The following is a 21,753-nucleotide window of genomic DNA, read 5'->3' as shown; positions in this document are numbered from 1 at the left end:
TGATGCACAAACACAAACATAATTTCAGCTGAATGCATGCAGTTTTGCAACTGGCTAGGTATCTCCTTTCCCTTCTCTTCCCTAAAGGAGTGTCTCGGATTTACGTACAGAATAATACGAAATGCTGAGACCACGTTGCAGATGCAGCGCCTTGAAGAAGTGTTCAGTCTGAGTGCACTGCAGGTTTAGGAGTAACATGCAATATACAGTATTGGCCACTTGGAGGCAAAACAACATCATTGTACTTTATCAGAAGATTTCACAGTCAAATATATATATTTTTATGCTATTGTATTTATTATTTATCAGCCCATCATGTAGGCTATACATGTAATTACTTTAAATGTTGACATCTTAAATAAGTTGATAATCATCTCTTTATTGTCATTAAAGTTCACGTTCAAAGATTGAGTAGGCTATACAGAGCACAGCCCCACTGGAAATCAAGCACAGCCCCCCTGGAAATCAAGCACAGCCTTACCTGGAAATCAAGCACAGCCCCACTGGAAATCAAGCACAGCCCCACTGGAAATCAAGCACAGCCTTACCTGGAAATCAAGCACAGCCCCCCTGGAAATCAAGCACAGCCTTACCTGGAAATCAAGCACAGCCTTACCTGGAAATCAAGCACAGCCCCACTGGAAATCAAGCACAGCCCCACTGGAAATCAAGCACAGCCCCCCTGGAAATCAAGCACAGCCTTACCTGGAAATCAAGCACAGCCTTACCTGGAAATCAAGCACAGCCCCCCTGGAAATCAAGCACAGCCTTACCTGGAAATCAAGCACAGCCTTACCTGGAAATCAAGCACAGCCCCACTGGAAATCAAGCACAGCCCCACTGGAAATCAAGCACAGCCCCACTGGAAATCAAGCATAGCCCCACTGGAAATCAAGCATAGCCCCACTGGAAATCAAGCACAGCCCCACTGGAAATCAAGCACAGCCCCACTGGAAATCAAGCATAGCCCCACTGGAAATCAAGCACAGCCCCACTGGAAATCAAGCACAGCCCCACTGGAAATCAAGCACAGCCCCACTGGAAATCAAGCACAGCCCCACTGGAAATCAAGCATAGCCCCACTGGAAATCAAGCATAGCCCCACTGGAAATCAAGCATAGCCCCACTGGAAATCAAGCATAGCCCCACTGGAAATCAAGCATAGCCTTACCTGGAATGCTTTATTTGTTGGATGCATTCACTAAAAGTGTTACCATTGAAAATAAGTTTTCTACCAATGCATGGAAATTATTACTGTATCTTACCATGTCTGGTATTTGCACAGTGTCTTTTAGTGCTTTCTCACTCCATTTTACCAAAATAAATCCTTATGTTCAAGAATATTAGATGCAATATTAGTGCATAGTTTATAACTATGAAATAGTTTTGTGTGAATGTTTGTAAATGCAATAAATGTAAAGAGTCCCTCAATTCACGGAAGAGATGTTTGGAGGACATTTTTATGCCTGAGCGATGACATTGCAGATTCAATTTGCATGCAGAAAGGCATGCAAATTACAGGCAGGAAGTGCATTCTGCTGTGTATAGCAAAAGTGAGGTGTGAGTGTAGCAAGAGTGATTGTACCTCTTACTCTGAGAAGCCTTGCCCTTTCTTCTCCCATCCATAATTCTAGCTCACCATCACTCTCACAAATTCCTCTCCTGACTTCTCCCCTTCTTAGTCTGCTTCTCCTCACTGATTCAAACAGCAAATCTGTTGTAAAGGCTTGTAGGTCCCCTAGGACATGGACGCCATTTTAGTTTTGTCATCTATGATCTGTGTGGAAAATTAAATGGATCTTAGTAGGAATAGCCATGGAAAAGCCCTGATACCACAATGAATGTGTAAACATAATCTATGTTGAGAGAATATACTGGATGTGTTGACAGTGGTATAATTGGATTTCTTTATTGCCTTTGTTGGGCACTATTATTATTTGGGATGTTGTATCTCAACACACAAGCAGTTACATATACAGGATCTTAATTTGAACTGTATTGTCACAGCAAAATAATCCTGCAGCAACAGGATTTGAACGTTTAAACTAGGGCAATTGAACTCTACCCTAGGAGGTCCGGAGCCTGCTGGTGTTCTGTTCGACCTGATAATTAATTGTACCCACCTGGTGTCCCAGATTTAAATCAGTCCCAGGTTTTAGTTTGAGGGGTTTAAACCATAATATTTATTGAGCAGTGGTTAGGATATTAGCTGGCCAAAAGTAGGCTACATCAAAAGTGCAACACTGTTAATATAACCGTGTGCTATTGTGGGTTTTCAGTGAATTTATGTAAATCATGAAGCTCATCTGCATTTTCTGCACTGCAGGAAAATTCTCAGAAATGAAAGTTACCAAATTAAGATCCTACAATTGCATGTGTTGGGATGGCCTAAGTCTTCCTAACATATTGCATGACATTGCATTATGGGTATGTGGGAGGATAGTCCCTTAGGAAAAAGACTGGGTTTGCCTATGTGCATTCATTCATTCAAAGCTGCAGTGGGATGCTTAGAAATGCCTCTGTCATGTGCTGATGGCACGTTGGCAGTGTAAAAATAAAATGATTGACTTAATTTACAGTTTGTTAGTTGTCCTGTGTCGGTTCAGTGATTAAATGGGTCAGGCCTCAATCTTTTCCCAATATGGTTTTGTTTTAATTGGGCATTGCCTGCATCTGTCTACCAGCTTGCCTCTTCCCTCTACATCTGTAAATATTTCATTATTTTAAACCATCATGAAATGTAGCATTTCAAACTTGTTTGTATTTCTCACAGGGAGGGCCATCTACAGTGATGTGCAGAGAGAGATTATTATCTACTGTATTGTACAGTGAAAAGCTCATTTGTAAACAAGCTCAGTATTTATGTCTTAGTCACCAGTATGCATTGGTGTTTGTGTGTGTGGTGCTCAGTGGATGTACTGTAGGGAATTTAGGCAGGGACATCCATTCAATCACTATTTAATTCTCAATAACTATATTTAAAGAGTTCATTAATAAAATACCACACCTTTCATAAACTATACTGTATGCATACATCATGAGAGTCATCTTCATATATGAAGCTGTTCTCACTTGTTCTCCTCTGCATGTGGCTGACATCTTGTCATCATATCAGTTAGTATTTAAGATCAGGACGGTGATTGCAGATTCAATGAAGCTAAAACATGTCTATTTGAATCTTAATGCTATTTTAACATAATAGCATACAATAATATGTATCATAAAGTATTACTTTTGGTCCCTCTTTTCATTGACATCCCCACATGTGAAAACTATATGAAGATAAACTTGGTCATCATGAATTTGGAATACCTCTTTGCAAAGGAGACCTTGATGGGAGGTGCACATGCAGACAGTAAACTGAGGCAGCACTCTGACTAAATATAGACTAATATGGTTAGGGAGTGAGGGATTTGTATCTCACGCACGTTTCTCTATTTGCAACAAGTCTTTGTTAATATGCATCTTATAGAAATTACTACAACATAACACAAATGCTCATCTCTATGCATTGCACAATGGATGAAAAAGCCAGTCTTTTCTTGCAAAAAAACCTAAACATGGAAATAGTAATGATTAATTGATAAAAATTTCTACAAGTTTGGCTGTGCGAGAGGGAAGTTTGACTGCTGAATTATTGAGCTCGTTTTAAAAGAATCTGCACATAATTAGAGGGGATTTTCCTGGAAATATGTCCGACTTCAGAAATACCTATACAGGGAATTTAGGACTTGATGGAGGTATTCTCTTATAATGAAAAAAATGTTTAAGTGTTTCTGTGTGTGGTCGCAGTACCGTGCACTGTTATCTGGTTTGACAGTAGGGCTCTCCTTATTTTATACCCACTCTCCACCCACTTCATCTCTATAAATACTAATTGATACTAACATAAAACAGAGGGCATCTTAAAGTGTTTTCCCAAGACACTTTCTTTCAAAGCAGCATGTCAATATTCAATTGAATGGATTATAAATTCTAAGCACAAGGAGGGGTAGCAAACGAGGTGAACACAATGTGAAAGTCAAAATGAGAAAATCTTAATCGTAAGATATCTTTAATTAATGCGTTTGATAATATCCTCATTATAACAGTATCAGCCAGAAAACCCAACATCAAAAATCTAAATGTAACAGGATAATAATTTAACTATGAAACACCAGATCAAACAGAGAAAAAAGAGAGGAGAAAAGTCAAACCAAGCATTCAGAATAAATAATCCTATTATATTCATTTTCATTCCTCTCCTGTTCACATTGCAATCATAATTATCAGAAGTACCTTTATCATCTTTATTCATTTTGTTAAATGTAGAATTTGAGGGGCAACGTAATAGCTGGGTCAGTCTGCAGGGACGAGTGGGGACAGAGGTTCTGAGGGAGAGCTGGTTTGTGCTTCTCAGTTGCACATTCATTCAAAACTCATGAAGGGAGTGACCGGCACATGCACCAGGTTACAGTCGTCAAGCAGCTGGAGGTGGGTGTGATCTGGGGATGGGCAGATAGGGTCATGGAGGTCAAAAAACAGACAGCGATGGTTGTCAGGGTTCACAGCATGGGCTCCCTGCAGAGCACAATCTCCAGCTCGGAGCGGTACAACTTCCCTCCGTCCGACAGGGCCATGATGCTCTTCTTGTAGTCAATCAGGTTTTTGGTGTCCACCTCCTGAGAGAAGATTAGAGAAGACAAGACACCAGTAACTATACAGGTGCTTCTGTAATGACACATTAAAATGATAAATTCAGCATTATGTGGGAATGAGAGTTAAGCTTCAAACCTTCCATATTATCTCACCTTTTTGTTCTTTTCATAGAGGTCACGCAACAGAGCATCGAGCTCCTGCTCATCAATGTAGCCATTTCCATCCTGTAAGAAAGAGGGGTAAAATGTATCATATACCTGCATTAGAATTGTTCTCAATTCCATACTTTCAATGGAAGTTTTAAAAACTACACTTCCCTTGACATTTCACTTATGAATAAAATATATGTACGGTATATGGCTGCTTTAGAGCAAAAGCTTTACATGTATAAGGAGATATGGGGGGAGCATGGTACTGAAGTTACAATGGTGGGGTGTTTCTTTGAGAAGGCAGGGAAACAGACTGTCTTGGTTGCGTGCTGTCAAACATTTTGTATTTTTCAAAGCTATGCACATTTTAATTTTGGCACTGTGAGCAATGTTAGTGTTCAGTTGACCTGCTCTTTCCATTATTTTTACCCATAATTCCATAGCAGTGACAGCAGCTGCCAGTGATTCAGCTGCAGGGTGGAGGTTGAAACAAACGCTGAAATAATTATGCACGTAAATGTTAGCATTTGACACACATCATGTGTACATGGACTGCGTTTCATTTATAATTGAGTGTCTGCCCCAGTCCTCTCAGCAAGCATCTAGTCCAGACATAGGCACGCAAAAAGCCCTCTGCTCTGCTGAAGCATTTCAATTTTACTCTCCATCCTCACTTTCATTTCAGTCCACATTCCAAAACTTTCAGCATATTTTTTCAACTTAAGTCACAGGCTCTAACTTGTCACTCAGAGAGTCTGTGAGCTATTTGGATCCCTGCTAATAGTTGTGGATTGTAAGTACAATATTGTGAAACTGTAGTACATGTAACCCTCAATAGAGAATAATGCATGCTATTTTTGGAAAATGGAGCAACATACTTTAATTCAATAGAAAATAATGTATATTTAATGAAATATGTATCACAATGCTGACATGTAGACTACAAAGCAATGGCTACAAGAAATTAGCTGAGATACAGTGCCGGTTTTGAATTAGGCCAAATCAAATAGTCCATACATCACAATCAATTCTAGGCGTGTCAACAACACACACGTGATACGAGTTGGCGTTTTACTTGTTTGAAGTCAGCTCCCTATCCACTACATGTTAAGCCAGATGTAATGCTATTAGCCTAAGACATTACTACATTCTACAACAGCAGTTTGATCCTGAAATCTGACATCACCTGTCCACAAATAATGGAATACATGTTCAACCAACACTCAAACAAGAATAGCAGGTGTACCAATCAAGCTTATTTACCTACCCGGATGAGCGGAAAGACCACTGATTTGCAGAGAGTGAAATCAGTCATAACAACAACTCAGAGTCATCCACCAAACCTGATTGAAAGTTAAATACTGTACCTACAGCCAGTGGAGTCCCACATTTTTAGCCTTTTTTGTTTTATTGAGTAAGGCAGCTCCAAAATGCAGATGTTTCAGCCTCGCTCAGTGCTTTCTGTGGTAGTGGAGCAAGCCAGCAGAAAAAAAGGAGCATTGCGCCGTGATTGGCTCAGTATTCTGTCACTCATGGGGACATTACGCAAATGCCTAGCTTCAGTCCTTAAGTAAGGGTAGACATTCAAAATGTCAGCCCTTTGGGTCCTACATAGAGTTCTATTACATGTGAGGCTCAAGGTCATTGGCCACAGAACTTATGTCAAATCACGTTATATATGTACAGTAGCTTTGATTGGGCTGATCATGTCACCATCATACTTTCACAATCTTAGCTAGCAGTCATCATTGTGAATCAAGTCTACTGGCAAATCCTTTTTAATCCTTGTCAAATGAAGATAAATAATGCAGATAAAATATAGATAAATCCTATTGGTGCTCATCGGCCATTGGACATAAACATTAGACAACAAGTTGGAAATCAACAATGAGTTGTTTGGAAGGAATTGGTGATAATGGCTAACCGCAAGCATTGCAACTGGGAAGTCAGACTGGGAAAATACATTTTGAATGGTCTTCCAACTCGGAATTGAAAATCATTTTCTTTGATGAAAAAATTTGCCAACGAAGGACCACCGTGCACAACAAGATGAGTCCAAAAACTTCTTATATGCTGCTGCATAAATTATGTAATATACCAGGGAGATATGCAGCCATATCAGCAATGTTTTTAAAAAAGGCAGTAAACGAGGCTGAATGAACTGTTTCGCTGCCAGACAAGGCTCTGCTGAAAGCCAGGTATAGCGATGGTAAGGATTCACTTCATGATGCTGGAAAGGAAGCTCTGATGTTGAGGCAGCTTTATGTAGGACCTAAACATTTGTGGGCACCGCTTGTCACCGTTATAGTGCAATTAATGTATTGTTTAGTGTTGTGTTGTGTAGTGGCATTGCTGGCATGCAACTACAAATATTTGGGGGGGGGGGAGTTTGCCCCACCAAGATTTACATGCTAAAATCGCCACTGCCTACAGTATATAGCAAACTTTTACAATATCCAATCACATATCTAAATGTACCTTGTCGTAGAATGCAAAGATAGCATTGAACTGCTCAGAGGTCAGTTTGATACCCTGTGAAAACACATTTGGAAATAAAAACATATTATAACAGAGCAGCATGATGTTACTTAGTTAGATTGTGCAAATTAATGATTTTGTTCTGAAATATCAAATGATCACATTGCTGTTTTTTTTTCAGCCAAAATTACTGTGGAAAAGGGATTTGTTTGAAGGAACTGTCAGTTCCACTTGCACACTCCTCACCTGGAACTTCAGTAAGAAATTTTCCTTAACTGGGAGAAGCCTTAGAAGAGAAGAACAGAGAACAGAGAATCATTTCCATGAAACACTTGTTAGGAGTGTCGGATGCTGAAGGCACACATGAAATAGAAACATTTCTTCTCAGTTGCTGACAGTCACCTCGCCATTTCTGACAGGCCCAGCTTCCCATCTCCGTTTAGATCAAACATCTTGAGCTACAGAGAGAGAGCGAGAGAGAAAGACAGGGAGAGAGGGAGGGAGAGATAGATAGAGACATTAAAGCAAGGGGCCTTCACCAGTTGTGACAACAACATGTATTATTTTTTATTCAGAATGCTACTCTGTTGTCAATCCGTTGTACATAGAAGTTGCTACTCAACACTAAGACTAAACAATACTGATTGGTTTTCTCCCAAGAGTATTTCAGGTCAAGCTTTAGGCCTTGAGGTTCCTACAGATGTTTGAACATCTGCTGTTGGAACACAACCCGTAGGACATCATGAGTCCCACTCCCAACCACATGGCTGCCACCAGCATGATGGGACAAGGGATACATAGCTCCCTTGTTCACATATAAAGTATATTATACAAAACCCACAGACAATGACTACAGATGTAGGATTTTCATTTTATCACTCTTTTGTTGCTGACAATTTTCCTGCACCGCAGGAAATGCAGATGAGAATCATGATTTACATAAAGTCACTGAAAACCTGCACTAATACATGGATATATATGAACAGTTTTCCACTTTTCATTTGGCCTCATTTTGACCAGCTAAAATCCTAACCACCAATCAAGCAACAGTTTGCTCTATTCTGTGAAGGGTGTCGTACACAGTGTTGTACAAGATCTTCAGTTTCTTGGCAATTTCTTGCATGGAATAGCCTTCATTTCTCAGAACAAGAATAGACTGCCAAGTTTCAGAAGAAAGTTCTTTGTTCTGGCCATTTTGAGCCTGTAATCGAGCCCACAAATGCTGATGCTCCAGATACTCAACTAGTCTAAATAAGGCCCGTTTTATTGCTTCTTTAATCAGAACAATAGTTTTCAGCTGTGCTAACATAATTGCAAAAGGGTTTTCTAATGATCAATTAGCCTTTTAAAATTATAAACTTGGATTAGCTAACACAACGTGCCATTGGAACACAGGAGTGATGGTTGCTGATAATGGGTCTCTGTACACCTATGTAGATATTCCATAACAAATCGTCCGTTTCTACAATAGTCATTTACAACATTGACAACATCTACACTGTATTTCTGATCAAATTGATGTTATTTAATGGACAAAAAATGTGCTTTTCTTTCAAAAACAAGGACATTTCTAAGTGACCCCCAAACTTTTGAACGGTAGTGTACATGCGAGGATGTGGTCCATGTGGATCAATATACTCTAGAAGTGTTGTTATTCCCCTCATAGTTTTACATGACTTTTACCTTGTGATTCTATATAGTTATATTAAATTGTTTTTCAACATACTTTGGATGTGATGGTGCTGGTTATTTCTCAGATAGGTCTGTGAGGAAGGCGTAGCCAAGGGAATTAGTTTGGGGTTGGAGGTGCAGGGACTGGGGAGATCATTTTTTTTGCCTGGGCTGAAGAAGTCTATATCGGTCCGCTAATACAAGACTATTAATGGCCCAGTGCACTACTTTTGTGGAAAACATGGAACTACATTTATTTGAGTGTTTACCAGCATTTGTATCTGAGCATCTGATCATTATCTGTACAAAACAGATAATCTGATAATACTTGTGAAATATAAAAATACTTGCTTGATATGTTTTCCAGTTTCTTGAAATACTGGAATGGTGTTTTCATTCCTTTTCAGTGAGTGCATATATTGTCATACTTTTTTGCACTAGTCGGCTGCGGGAATAGAGCCCACAACCACAGCATTGCAAGCGCCATGCCCTACTAACTGAGTCGCATCATCACAACCCACTTGATGTCTCAATGTACTCAATTACTGTATTGTGGATTGTTTTTCTTCAGTCTACAGGTACAAACCTAGATTACCAGCCTATGTACAATACAGTAATGTACATTTACAATAAGTGGTTTATAAGGATGGTAAATTAATACTGCACAAAAAGGGGTTGTTTTCCATGTTATTTCATCAAGAAAAAATATTGAATTTGATGTGACTGTTTTGTATCTTTGCCCATAACTTTGTACCTTTTGATGTAAATGTTTGAGGACAGGGTTTTATTATTTCTGGATTCCATTAGAATGACAATCGCAGAGAAAGGGACAGAGCAACAACTCTTACAATTCCAACTATTGAATCCTGCAAGATACTGTTCTTAATTATACAACAACCTTTTTTTGCCAAAGCAGAGTTGCTGAAAATGTTTTGTGCCTACAGCCATCTATATTAGTCTGCTAATACTAGTAACGGCCCAGTGCGCTACTTTTGTGAATAAAACAATTAATATATATACTTTTACATGGATGAAGGGTTTGGGAATGGTACAGGAAGTGATTCATTTAGACTGAAAAGACTCACTATTGTCTGTGTGTACTCATGAAGCTTCTGGTCATCGTAGTGTCTGTTAGCTTTCTTCAGCAGGTCTGAGAGGAATCCCTGTGGAGATGAGAAAGTTGAGTAAACTATAATCCCCTAATAGGTCAACAAAAATCCTATGATCTTAGAGAGTCTGGCTCGTCTATACTTTAGCGCTGAGGCCCCAGTTATTGGTTTTCGTCAGTCATATAAGTATTGGCTTACGCAGAGTTGGAAGTGTCACATACATTCTCAGATCCTTCATTGACAGAAAGGACCATTCTATCTATCACTACCAGCCTGTGTTACAGTAACACCTGCAGTTCCCTGCAGATAAGACAGCAGAAAACGCGTTTAGAAATGAATCAGTGTCAGACAACCGCCTAATGGATGGTATTACAAGTCAGGATTTGTATAGTGTCCTTGTCTGACAGCCGTTGAGACGAGAGAAATTTGCATCGTCCCTCACTGTATCAACACAACAACTATATCTGCAAATCTTTGGGTGTTGGTTTCTAAACCTTCATTTACATTGTAAAGTATAATAATGCATCTCCTTGCCATCTTATATCGAATGACAAGAAGAGTTAGGAGACATTGGTTGGAGCTTTAGCATAGTTTGTACAAAATACACACTGTAAACATGTCTTACATTGATGGTTAACAAGTGAGAAATCATACCTTCAGTTCATTAGCTTCAATGTACCCACTGCGATCTGTATCGTATCGTCGCCAAGCCTATATATGCAAACACAAAGTCACACACATTAGAAATGAAAAAAATAGACATACAGCCAATCACTTGCTCCCACAGTAGTACCATTCACTTTGTAAAGGAGTCCTCTCATTCCTCCACTCACACTCAAACACCCCCATATCCAATGTCCTTTAACACCGAAGCAATCAAACTGCATTATATTAATGGGATTGCATGTGACATTCATGAATTACTCTCTGGAGGGGCAGAGATCACTTTCAAAAGGAGAGGAAGAGCACACAAAAAAATCATATCCAATTTATGTGGCTGGTAATTGTTAGTTTTTTCTTCCCGTAATCACACTAGGGTTTTCATTATACTTTCCAGATTTCTAAATCCTATCTCCCACACAATGTGAGAGGGCAAGGAGAGAGAAATGCATTTTAATTAATGTTTTAATCTAGCAGCTGTCCCTGTTTCCAGAAAGGGCTCTTATCAAAGATAGATGCCCTCCCTCTCCAGGTCTGTTGAGAATTACAGCCGCACATCTATAATATATGATTCTGAAAATAGAAGTTTGTACTTCCTCATTCAATCCCTTTAAATGTCTTCGCTACCACACCGGGTGATTAAAAAGCCTCATTTTCTCTTTCTCGTGTAATTCTTCCTGCCCTTGACATAACAGGAGTGCAGTGGGTGACTGGATGGTCCCTCCTGGTATCACTGATAATCAAACTCTCTCCATTTACACTGTATGAGAACTAATCTGACAGAGCTGTCAAGTGTCTCTGAAATGTAATCTCCTTTACCAGTGAGTGATTGTGGTTTTTCTCTTGGCAGAGGACACACATGACAGAGAAAAATAACCTGTGAGTAGGATACTTTTTTTTTTAAATAGACTTTTCTCTCAAATGATGTATTACTTATTGGTTTTTATTATTATTCTACCTTATTACAGTATCTCTGTATTTCCAATCCCACCAACACACATTATAAACAGCCGGTACGAGTCTTCACATTCTTACTCAAACTAAATTAATTCTCAAACCATCTATTTTCACCACTTACCGCCATGAACTCAGAACTGGATCCAACAAACTCTCTGAAGCAAAGCAGGAAGTTCTCCTCCGTGGGCAAAATCTGAGCCAGCTGGAGAAGGAGAGAAAGAGAGAAATGAATTAGGGGAAAAAAAGATAACCTTTGTTTCTCTGTGTTTGATTGTGTGAAAAATACTGTTTAATAATAGAATCGTATCTTTTCGACGAAGATTACTCGAATGAAGCATAGATCATCGAGTCAATCAACAGTTTCAGAACACATCTACCAGTGTCTGATTATTTCTGCATTGATATGCAAACTGTCTGAGATCATTGGTAATAATTCTCACTAGCATAATCAAATCCTCATTGATCTGAAAATGAAAAAATGTCAGCTCACCTCTGACATCTCAATTCTCCCATCTGCGTTCTTGTCAAACTTCTGCATAAACTCCTTCATCTTCTCTCTGAAAGTGGAGTTTGATGGGTCCTATAACACATGCACAAATACACGCAAATATATGTTTGTCATGACACAAATATCAGTAAAGATCTGTTGTTATTTTTTTAAACGCAAACCGTCCTCTCGTGTTATAGGACTGTGGTCACACACATTGTTGTGAAAGAGCTTGTTTTTTATGTTAGGGGTTGTTACACTGGGCAGACAGAGAGAATGTCTCTCTAAAACAGACAAGCATCTTCTACTCAGCTAAAGGGCTCATCATCTTCTAGTCACAGACTTTATGCAGCTACAGGGAGATGATATGTAACATGATTACTGATGCTCTCTGATTCCTGTGTTCTACACACACGAGATGTGGTGACACAAAGATTATTGCACTGACTCCTCCCAAGAAAGAGGATATCTTCCATCTGTGGGAGAACTCTCTGGAGAAATGTGTTGTTTTGATGTTGCTTAAATAATTCATTAGATCTTGATTGGACAAATCAGTCGCATTTTAATTACTGCCAGTCCTAGATGGACTGGACAGCTTAGAGACATGAGTTCATATCTATAGGGCTTGTTCCGGAACTCAATGAACCACCTACCAGAAAAGGTCACAACCTTGATTAGTGAGAAGATGCCAACATATGACTGTTGGATTAAAGAACAAACAAAATACTACCTTTACCATTGTCAGTCAAATTTGGAAAGTTGGTGGTAGAATTACTTTGTACCTTTGCCTGTTAGCCTGTTAAAGGAAACTCATGTTACACCAATTACTATGTCCAATATGTGTTTGCATGAGGTTGTACTCCTTTGGTTTCACCTAATAAAACCCAAAACATATTTACTGTTGTATTTAATGACCAGAGCCATGACACTTTCATTGAAAGTGGTCAGTCAATCCAGCATTACAGGAAATAATGTTACAAAATGGTATTGGATTCAGTACTGTGAAACATTCCACATAGACCCATCAGAGACAGAATAGGCCTGTGACATACACTACGTAATGTATGTGGGCAGTAGTTATGTAAACATAGATACTGTATAAACATTGCTATGACATGTTTGATTGAATTGAGCCCTAGTCAAGGCCCAGGGATTATTCCCTTACCACTCCGGCCCCTCTCCGTGCAATCTCCAACTCCCTGAAGAAGTTCTCCAGTTCCTTGCCCTCAATGTAGCCATTGCCTGCAGCAGAGGAAACAGGGATTTGACAAATCAGCCCAAGACTATCTATCATACAGGCAGTGACTGTGAAGCATCAAAGATCCCCATGTAATGCATAGTAGTACCATTGTGAATGTGTGACTCTTGAGAAGTGAGATTGTACAAATTTGACAGCAAATTAGGGCAATGCTTCCCTGTTTTACAATAATACTCCAGAACTAAGTTTGTCTGGCTTGCTTGCTGGCTGATTGGATGGCTGGCTCAATGACTGACATAATAACTAACTCGTTTTTTGTCCAGATGGTTAGCATGCTGCAAGGCTGGCTCTGGCTGACGTGATTTGCGAGATAGCTTGCACTCAAACGTTGGAACCTGCTTAATTAAATCCCTTGAAGGGGTCTCCCAGTCTTGAAATGCACTGCTACTCTCTCTTTCTCTCTCTCTCCCTCTAATTGAGGCCTCCAAGGCCTTTTAAGTCCAGTTATTTGAAAAGACAATGGGGAAATTTCTGCCTGGCATGACAGTGTAAGAAATCGATGCAGGAATCCCAACTTCAAATAAATGTGTCTAATTGCACCCTTGCCAGGATTATTTGGATGTCTATAAATAATGGTGAAGGAAACGCTAGAGCTTTAATCTTAATGTTGCTCAATCAAGGGAGACTCGTGAGATGATTATTATAGTGGCTTTTGACAAATACCAACAATTCCTTTCCTATCAGCTTCACGATTTAAATGTCTTTCAATTGCCTATGTATTAATTTGCCTGTGGATCCTAGTGACATTTGCACGGACCTGAGTACCGGAAGTCTCTGGGGAAGCACTCAGTTTGATATTTACCAGACAAACAAGTACATATCATTATGGGAAAAGCACATTTGCGTTTGATTACACAGAAAACATAACTTGCTCTATATAGAGCGGATGTTATTCTAGCAAAATCCTCATGATGCAATTGTATTTTATTATCTCTTTATTGTATTGACATATAGGTTTGTATAATAGCTTTACATATGATTTAGTTTATCATTCATTACATGTTAGTATGACCAATATGATCCAGTGGTTTTATATGCTCGTTGTCTATGAACTTTGTATGAACTTTGTGTATGTGTTAATAAATCAAAAACAAGTTGTAGGTGTGCATGTATACTGCAGAGTATGCTGTGTATGATGATGTGACATATACACTAGCCCACAGTAGCTTATGTACTGCAGTCTCCAATTGTTTTTCAATTATCTACTCATTTACTTTTTTTCTACTTGATTGGAGAATTGCAAATAACAAATGACACCTGCTTGTTATCTAAACAGTTGTGGCAATAGAATGTGGCCTACTGTGTTAGTTTATGTCACATTTGTGGTCACAGACAATAGCCATCTCCAATATGATCTGACATAAGCTACCTATTTGTTATTAAATGTAAAGGTATCCCTCAGAAGGCCACAACTTAAGAGTAGCATATTGTCAGCATACTGTCATACAATCAGAATGCATTATGTGACTTGTTTTAAGCACATTTGACCTCTATGACTTATCATATTATGATCTTGAGTTAGCCTATACCATCAGCCATTTTGAGTTAGCCTATATCATCAGCCATTTTGAGTTAGCCTATACCATCAGCCATTTTGAGTCGTTTTTGACACATAATTAGGCTTATGTGAATAACAAATCCTGATAAACATTGGCAATCATTATGATGTTATTTATCTCATACCCCAAAAAATGTATGAACTGTGAAAACAAATACCAGCTGATTGATAACCTATTCCCCACAAGACAGGGAAAAGCTACAATACTAGAAAACATTATCAAGGGACAACAACATGATCATGCCAAGTCTTTCAATGCATTATAACGGCATCATAAATTATGCATTACTGAAATGTCAATATCAGACAGACATTAGTCAGGTATCTCTCTGTGTTCTCTATAGAAAAATGTTCATCAACATCGTTGATTCGTCTAATAATTTCAGCACCATGGTCAGCGGCAAAATTGGTAGGTCAATCTCATGATCTGATGTTCTGGCACAGCCTATTTGCACAAGAGCAGCAATTCACTGTGAACCATGTTCACATCCCTATGTCATGTTGTCTTTGCAGAAAATGCTTAATCCATAGAGACAGCGCAGTATAGGCCCTATTGGGTGGACCAACAGCACCAATCTCTGTTTGTGCTCAGAGAACTAAACACCCAGAGGGAACTAGTAGAGTAATCCGAGAGACTCTTCGCGCCTAGAGTATTATCATTCCGCTTCAACAAATGGCCGGGACGGAATGTGCAGTAACACTATCAATAGGGGAAACCAATTATGCCTAGAGGATGCCCAAGGACAATGCGTGTGGAGGGGCGTGGGCTCGTTCGCTCGAATTGAGCCGAGAACTCGTCATTTTATAGCATGTAATAGGCTACTGAAAGTAGATAGTTGTCTGTCCCCTCTGAGTTGGGGTTTCATCTGTATAGTGAATTACATTCATATAATACTGGAATTCGATTGACAAACTCCCTCCTTACATTTTAGACGCACCTTTTTAAAGCAGGATTCCAACCATCATTTATGATGCCTATGGAAACTCTTGAGTCTGTCCTGACATCATCCAGATGTGTTTATTTTTGTTTAATCGTGCTTTATAAAACAACACAGTGGAATAATATTATTACAATGTTTAAGTATTCAGTCAAGTTAGTGAATCTTACTTTTTTGATAGGCCTATACAAAAATGACGCTTATTGTGTGGTAAGGCTACATATACGTTTACAATGGACGACAGTGTGCCACACGGCCATCCCTCCATTAGGTCACTGAGGTATAACCTAGACTTCTGATGCCTTTTGATCGATAGACTGATCCACATTGTAATACTGATGTATTAATTGTATCTGAGTGGGTTCTTCTAGTAACTGAATAAAAGTCATGCATCCATACAACCAACCTTTTTAAATCAAATATTAAATGGATCAATTAATACACAAGTAGCCCATTCGAACCTTTCTGAAGATACATTACTTAGTGCCCACAATTAATTACATTAAAAAATTATCCAGAGTTATCCAGTTGCTTTTCTAACTGCCAAGAAAGTAAATGCACTAGAACGCTTATCCAGCATTTTTTTGTCAAACACTTATTGTCTTGTCCAATCAAAATTCTAAGCATCCAGCAGTTTATAGCCCACGCCTTTCCCATCATGACCAAAGGTGAATTTCAGTTATGATATACAACACTTTTTAGACAAAGCTATCCCAATATCCAATCCGCATCTTTGAAAATAAAAAAACGAAAAGTATTGAAGGTCTGTGATATGTTCAATTTGTAAACTAAAATCTGTGATAGAGTATATGTAACCTAGTCTATTCGACATGTTAGCTTATATTTGTGTCTGCATTTGAAACAATGCCTCGTTCAAAAAAGTGCTGCGTTAAATTCAAGGTAACATTTTGGATAACTTTGTGCTCCGGTACTAACCGTCCGTATCGAAATGGTTCCAGATGTCAATGAACTGGGTGGCGCTCAATTCCGCCAGATGAAGGTGAGGAGGCTGCTGTGGTTTGTTTGCCATGTTCTCAACGACTTTTCCTCCTGTGCGCTAGAATATCTCCTGCGAACTTTTTATCTGTAGGACCACAATCCACACTGTAACCCCCCTGCGTGTTGCCAGAGCTTTTAAACCAAAGCAGAGACTGCAGTTCCCATGTAGCCACGCAGGTGGCGCAATGACACCAAGTTCAACGCCCTCGCACCTCCATTCGTCTGCATTCGCCTGCTGATGCGAGGAATCGCGCAATGCACAGGGACTCACTGTTCCATGCGGAGAGGGACGTTCAATAGTCGGAATGCAGCCAAGAACTTCAATGGACTGCACCGTCTGTTGCTGTTCAGGTGTGAGCTCTGCCATCAAGAACCAGATTTCTAGGCTATGTGGCTTGAATTATGTAAATCACAATGAGATGCGCAGGAATTGTCTAGCTCCATGAGCAAACCACTGCCAGTGTCATTTCCTTCCTTTATTTTCACTGTCAATTTGCATTCATGTAGAAGTAGAAGATGGAGATGGATTGGCATTGGATAGAGTGTTAATCCTTACTGTGTTTAAGTGTGTTCAATGGACTACATGGACACCTCTTAAATGTGTTTACAATCACAGTAAGAGACACTGGTCTCCAAGGAACTTCCCAAAGGCTTGGGTTAATTATCCTTTGGCGTTCATGCATTGAGACTAGCTCAGTAAGGAGAACCAGAGCCCAGGGAGGAGTCGTGCCCGTGCCCTGGGACTGAGGACGCACAGCAGTAATTACTGTAGTCCTGCTGCTGCACAGCCACTGCACTGCATGGAGCTGCTGCATGCGCAACTCACTCAGCTTTAATTAATGCCAATTACTCCGGCTTCAGTGAAATGATTCAACCAACGCCAGATTCATTAGAAATCCACACTCTAATCACATTTTATACAGCCCTAGAGTAATCTGTGATTAGGCTGCATTCTTTGAGGACCAGAACATCCAACCAACATTACAATTATGAAAAGGAATTTTCCTTGCAACTTGTAACATACACAACATGACCAAAAGTATGTGGACCCTTGGTCGTCGAACATCTCATTCCAAAATCATGGGCATTAATATGGAATTGGTCCCCCCTTTGCTGCTATAACAGACTCCCCTCTGCTGGGAAGGCTTTCCACTAGATGTTGGAACATTGCTGCAGGGACTTTCTACCATTAGTGAGGTTGGGCACTGAAGTTGGACAATTATGCCTGGCTCGCAGTTGACTTTCCAATTCATTCCAAAGGTGTTAGATGGGGTTGAGGTTAGGGCTCTGTGCAGACCAGTCAAATTTTTCCACACCGATCTGTATGGAGCTCGCTTTATGCACGGGGGCATTGCCATCCTGAAACAGGAAAGGGCCTTCCCCAAAATGTTGCCACAAAGTTGGAAGCACAAAATCATCCAGAATGTCATTGTATGCTGTAGCGTTAAGATTTCCCTTCACTGGAACTAAGAGGCCTAGTCCGAACAAAAAAACAGCCCCACACCTTTATTCCTTCTCCACTAAACTTTACAGTTGGCACTATGCATTGGAGCAGGTACTGTAGCGGTCTCCTGGCATCCGCCAAACTCACATTTATCTGTAGGGCTGCCAGATGGTGAAGCGTGATTCATCACTCCAGAGACCGTGTTTCCACTGCTCCAGAATCCAACTGCTGTGAGCTTTACACCACTCCAGCCGACGCTTGGCATTACACATGGTGATCTTAGGCTTTTGTGCGGCTGCTCGGCCATGGAAACCCATTTCATGAAACAATTTGTGTGCTGATGTTGCTTCCAGAGGCAGTTTGGAACTCGGTAGTTAGTGTTGCAAACGAGGACAGACAATTTTTTATGCACTATGCGCTTCAACACTCGGCGGTCACATTCTGTGAGCTTGTGTGGCCTACAACTTCACAGTTGAGCCGTTGTTGCTCCTAGACATTTCCACTTCACAATAACAACACTTACAGTTGACCGGGGAAGCTCTGACGAACTGACTCGTTAAAAAGGGGGCATCCTATGATGGTGCCACGTTGAAAGTCACTGAGATCTTCAGTAAGGCCATTCTATTGTAAGTGTTTGTCTATGGACATTGCATGGCTGTGTGCTTGATTTTATACATTTGCCAGCAACAGGTGTGGCTGAAACTCATTTGAAGGGGTGTCCACATACTTTTGTACATATAGTGTACTTGTTTGGTTCAGCATTTCTCTATTGGTTTATACAATCTTCTCAGTAATGCTCAACTCTCCTTGGACATTCAGATGGAGTTTCAATGGTCAATAATGTAACATTTTATTTGATTTAACTAGGCAAGTCAGTTAAGAACAAATTCTTATTTTCAATGACAGCCCAGTGGTTTAACTGCCTGTTCAGGGGCAGAACGACAGATTTGTACCTTGTCAGCTTGGGGATTTGAACTTGCAACCTTCGGGTTACTAGTCCAACGCTCTAACCACTAGGCTACCCTGCCGCCCCAATGATGAATGCCTTATCTGTAGGAATCTCAGAAATAAGGGCACACCGCCTCAATATAATCCTCTGGCGAGAACTGAAAATTGTAAATTCGCTCAGTTATTGAGGAAATATGTCTTGTAAATCATTGTATCCACAACCTGGCAGTGTCACACTTCCCCTTGTCTCCTCATGACATACTGCAGGTTGGGACTACACTGGCTCTGAGACTGGCTCTGTGTTCTGACCGTGACCAGAGCAACAGACATCTTTTGGATGTCATAAAGTGCTCAATAGCTCATACAACTTTTTTATGGAAAGTCAGCTAACATAATCTGAAATTAGCGGTCAGCTAATATGATCTGCAACAGACAGTCAGCCAATAAAATCTGAACAGTTGTCACCTGAATCTTGGCACAGTTCCATCCTCCTTCATATCCAATGCTGACAGGGCGGTTTGGGAACATTGAAAGCCTTTATTCAGCAGAGATGTCTCAGTCTATTTCCACCGCAGGTCTTTTCACCATGCAATCAATAGTCTCACTTCACATTTATTGGCAAGACAGGGACAGATAGATCAACATTCTGAGATGGGAGTTGTCACCCTGCAGAGTAGGAATAAAGCGTTCACCTTAAAACAATAGCAAATGCTTTCTAGTCCTTCACACCCTCCCTTTTTTCAGTTATCACTCTTGCTTTGTCTATTCAAGGAAGGTGGTTGTTTGTCCCCTTCATGAATATAGATTGATTGATGTACAACAGGGAATAGCAATTGTTAATATAAATATTAAAACCATCTCTGACTCATAATGTTGTATTCAGTTGTGGGTTTCCCACCTCCACTGCTCATAATATTTATTTTCATTCTTCCTTCCGCTCTACTAGTTTATGATTTTAATGAACAAATAAAGATAAACTTAAGCAAACTTTTAAAAGAGTGTGTGTTGTTCAACTGTGCACTGCTGTGTGCTGGTGGGAATCTCCCAAACTGCTTTCGGAAATGAATACTTTTAAATCCCTCTCTTATTATGGCACTCTCTCTTTACAGGCTTTCTCCCTCTGGTAGCTTAGAAGATTTGAGCCAAGTGAGTGGGGAAATAAAAAAAAAGCTTTCCATCAACAGTTGGATTGCACTGCACTGATTACACCAAAATGAAAAAGATAAAAAGAACAGGATGGAGGAGGGGAATGTGTGAGTAGTGTGTTGTTAAGAAATATCTGGGTAGAAGACAGGGAGAGCGTGCCTCTTGATCTAAAAATGAATATCGTTTAAAAAAATATATATATATATATATATTTTTTACTTCTGTGTGTGTTTATGTATAGTAGAAAAAACACACTCCAAACTAGTATCACATTCGTCAATCATTACCTTGATTTCTTGTGAGTGATTTACAAGTTTAGTGGCTCATATGGGTTTAGTCTTAACTGAAATCAGTCATCCACATAGAGACCTTGGAAAGCAGAGTGCCCCTGAAACAGGAAATATGGGGCCTGTGAGAACATTAACGCAAAGTGACATTAATTCGTAGTGAGCTAAAATGGAATTGGGATCTCTAGGATGATTTAGCAGTTGGTGTTTGAGCGATAGAGGGGACAAGCTGAAAAAAGGGAAGTAAAATTTGCCTGGAACAGAGAAAGAGGGAAAAGACAGGAGGAAACACAAAAACAATCTCTGACATCAGACCAAAGATGGAAGAAAGTGTACAATGCATGATTACCACAAGTTATCTAGCTAACTCACTGAGATAGCATGACATCGTGCAATGATGTACAGGTGTTGGATCTTAATTTGATCACCCCGTTGCAGGATAACTTTAACATTTGTAGTGTATCTGAGGTTTAAAAAGGCTTCTGAAGTTTGTAATTTCCACTTTGAAATTTCAGACTTGATTTTCCTTTAAGACAAAATGTATCAACCCTTACAAAAATGTCCATCAATTATAATCCACATAATAATTCACATTTCTTGCTGCTGCAGGATTATTTTCCTGCCGTAGCAAACTGGCTCAAAGTAAGATCCTACATCTGTACGCACAATGGCTCATAGCAATGCCAGGGTTGTCTTCACGTTCCCTTCAGAACACTGTTATTACACAGCACTGTTTTAGACAACTGTGTTTTTTAATCTGACCTTTGCGTGGTGATCAATAGATTTCACCCATCTGGATCATAGGAATTCAGTAGCCATTATGTTGCCTCCATGAAAATCATGTATTCCTTGCTAATGTCAGTTACATTTATCTTGGAGCATGTAGAGACAAATAACTACTTTGTAGAGCGACACCAATTGCATGAGAAAACAAAAAAGTAGTCACTTAAAACATGTATCACACACACACACTTGTTATTTTATTCAGTGTAGCACTGTTGTAATGAATACTCAGGAAGAAAAAGG

At 39.7% G+C, this 21,753-nt stretch overlaps 1 protein-coding gene across 1 annotated transcript; it reads right to left on the bottom strand.

Moving 5' to 3' along the window:
- Positions 1–4,037: 4,037 nt before the first annotated feature.
- Positions 4,038–17,026, bottom strand: calb2a (calbindin 2a). The gene is made up of 11 exons (XM_035791028.2): positions 16,840–17,026; positions 13,315–13,391; positions 12,153–12,242; positions 11,784–11,864; positions 10,700–10,756; positions 10,022–10,099; positions 7,668–7,723; positions 7,512–7,551; positions 7,266–7,319; positions 4,791–4,862; positions 4,038–4,661 (listed from the first exon to the last, which is right to left on the bottom strand). Exons 1-11 carry the CDS (start codon positions 16,931–16,933, stop codon positions 4,545–4,547), a joined length of 816 nt encoding a protein of 271 aa, XP_035646921.1. The 5' UTR covers positions 16,934–17,026; the 3' UTR covers positions 4,038–4,544.
- Between the last annotated feature and the right edge of the window lie 4,727 nt (positions 17,027–21,753).

Source organism: Oncorhynchus keta, chromosome 17, assembly GCF_023373465.1.
Source record: "Oncorhynchus keta strain PuntledgeMale-10-30-2019 chromosome 17, Oket_V2, whole genome shotgun sequence".
In the NCBI taxonomy this organism is placed as follows: Eukaryota; Metazoa; Chordata; class Actinopteri; order Salmoniformes; family Salmonidae; genus Oncorhynchus; species Oncorhynchus keta.
Note: the sequence above shows the minus strand (reverse complement) of the source record. Positions and strands in the feature narration are given on the sequence as shown.

Excerpts from the sequence above, each read along its gene's own strand:
- calb2a (XM_035791028.2), bottom strand. The coding sequence starts at position 16,933 with ATGGCAAACAAACCACAGCAGCCTCCTCACCTTCATCTGGCGGAATTG. Across the intron at positions 13,392-16,839 it reads GAACCATTTCGATACGGACG|GCAATGGCTACATTGAGGGC; the intron begins GTTAGTACCGGA and ends CCTCTGCTGCAG. Across the intron at positions 11,865-12,152 it reads GGAGAATTGAGATGTCAGAG|CTGGCTCAGATTTTGCCCAC; the intron begins GTGAGCTGACAT and ends CTCCTTCTCCAG.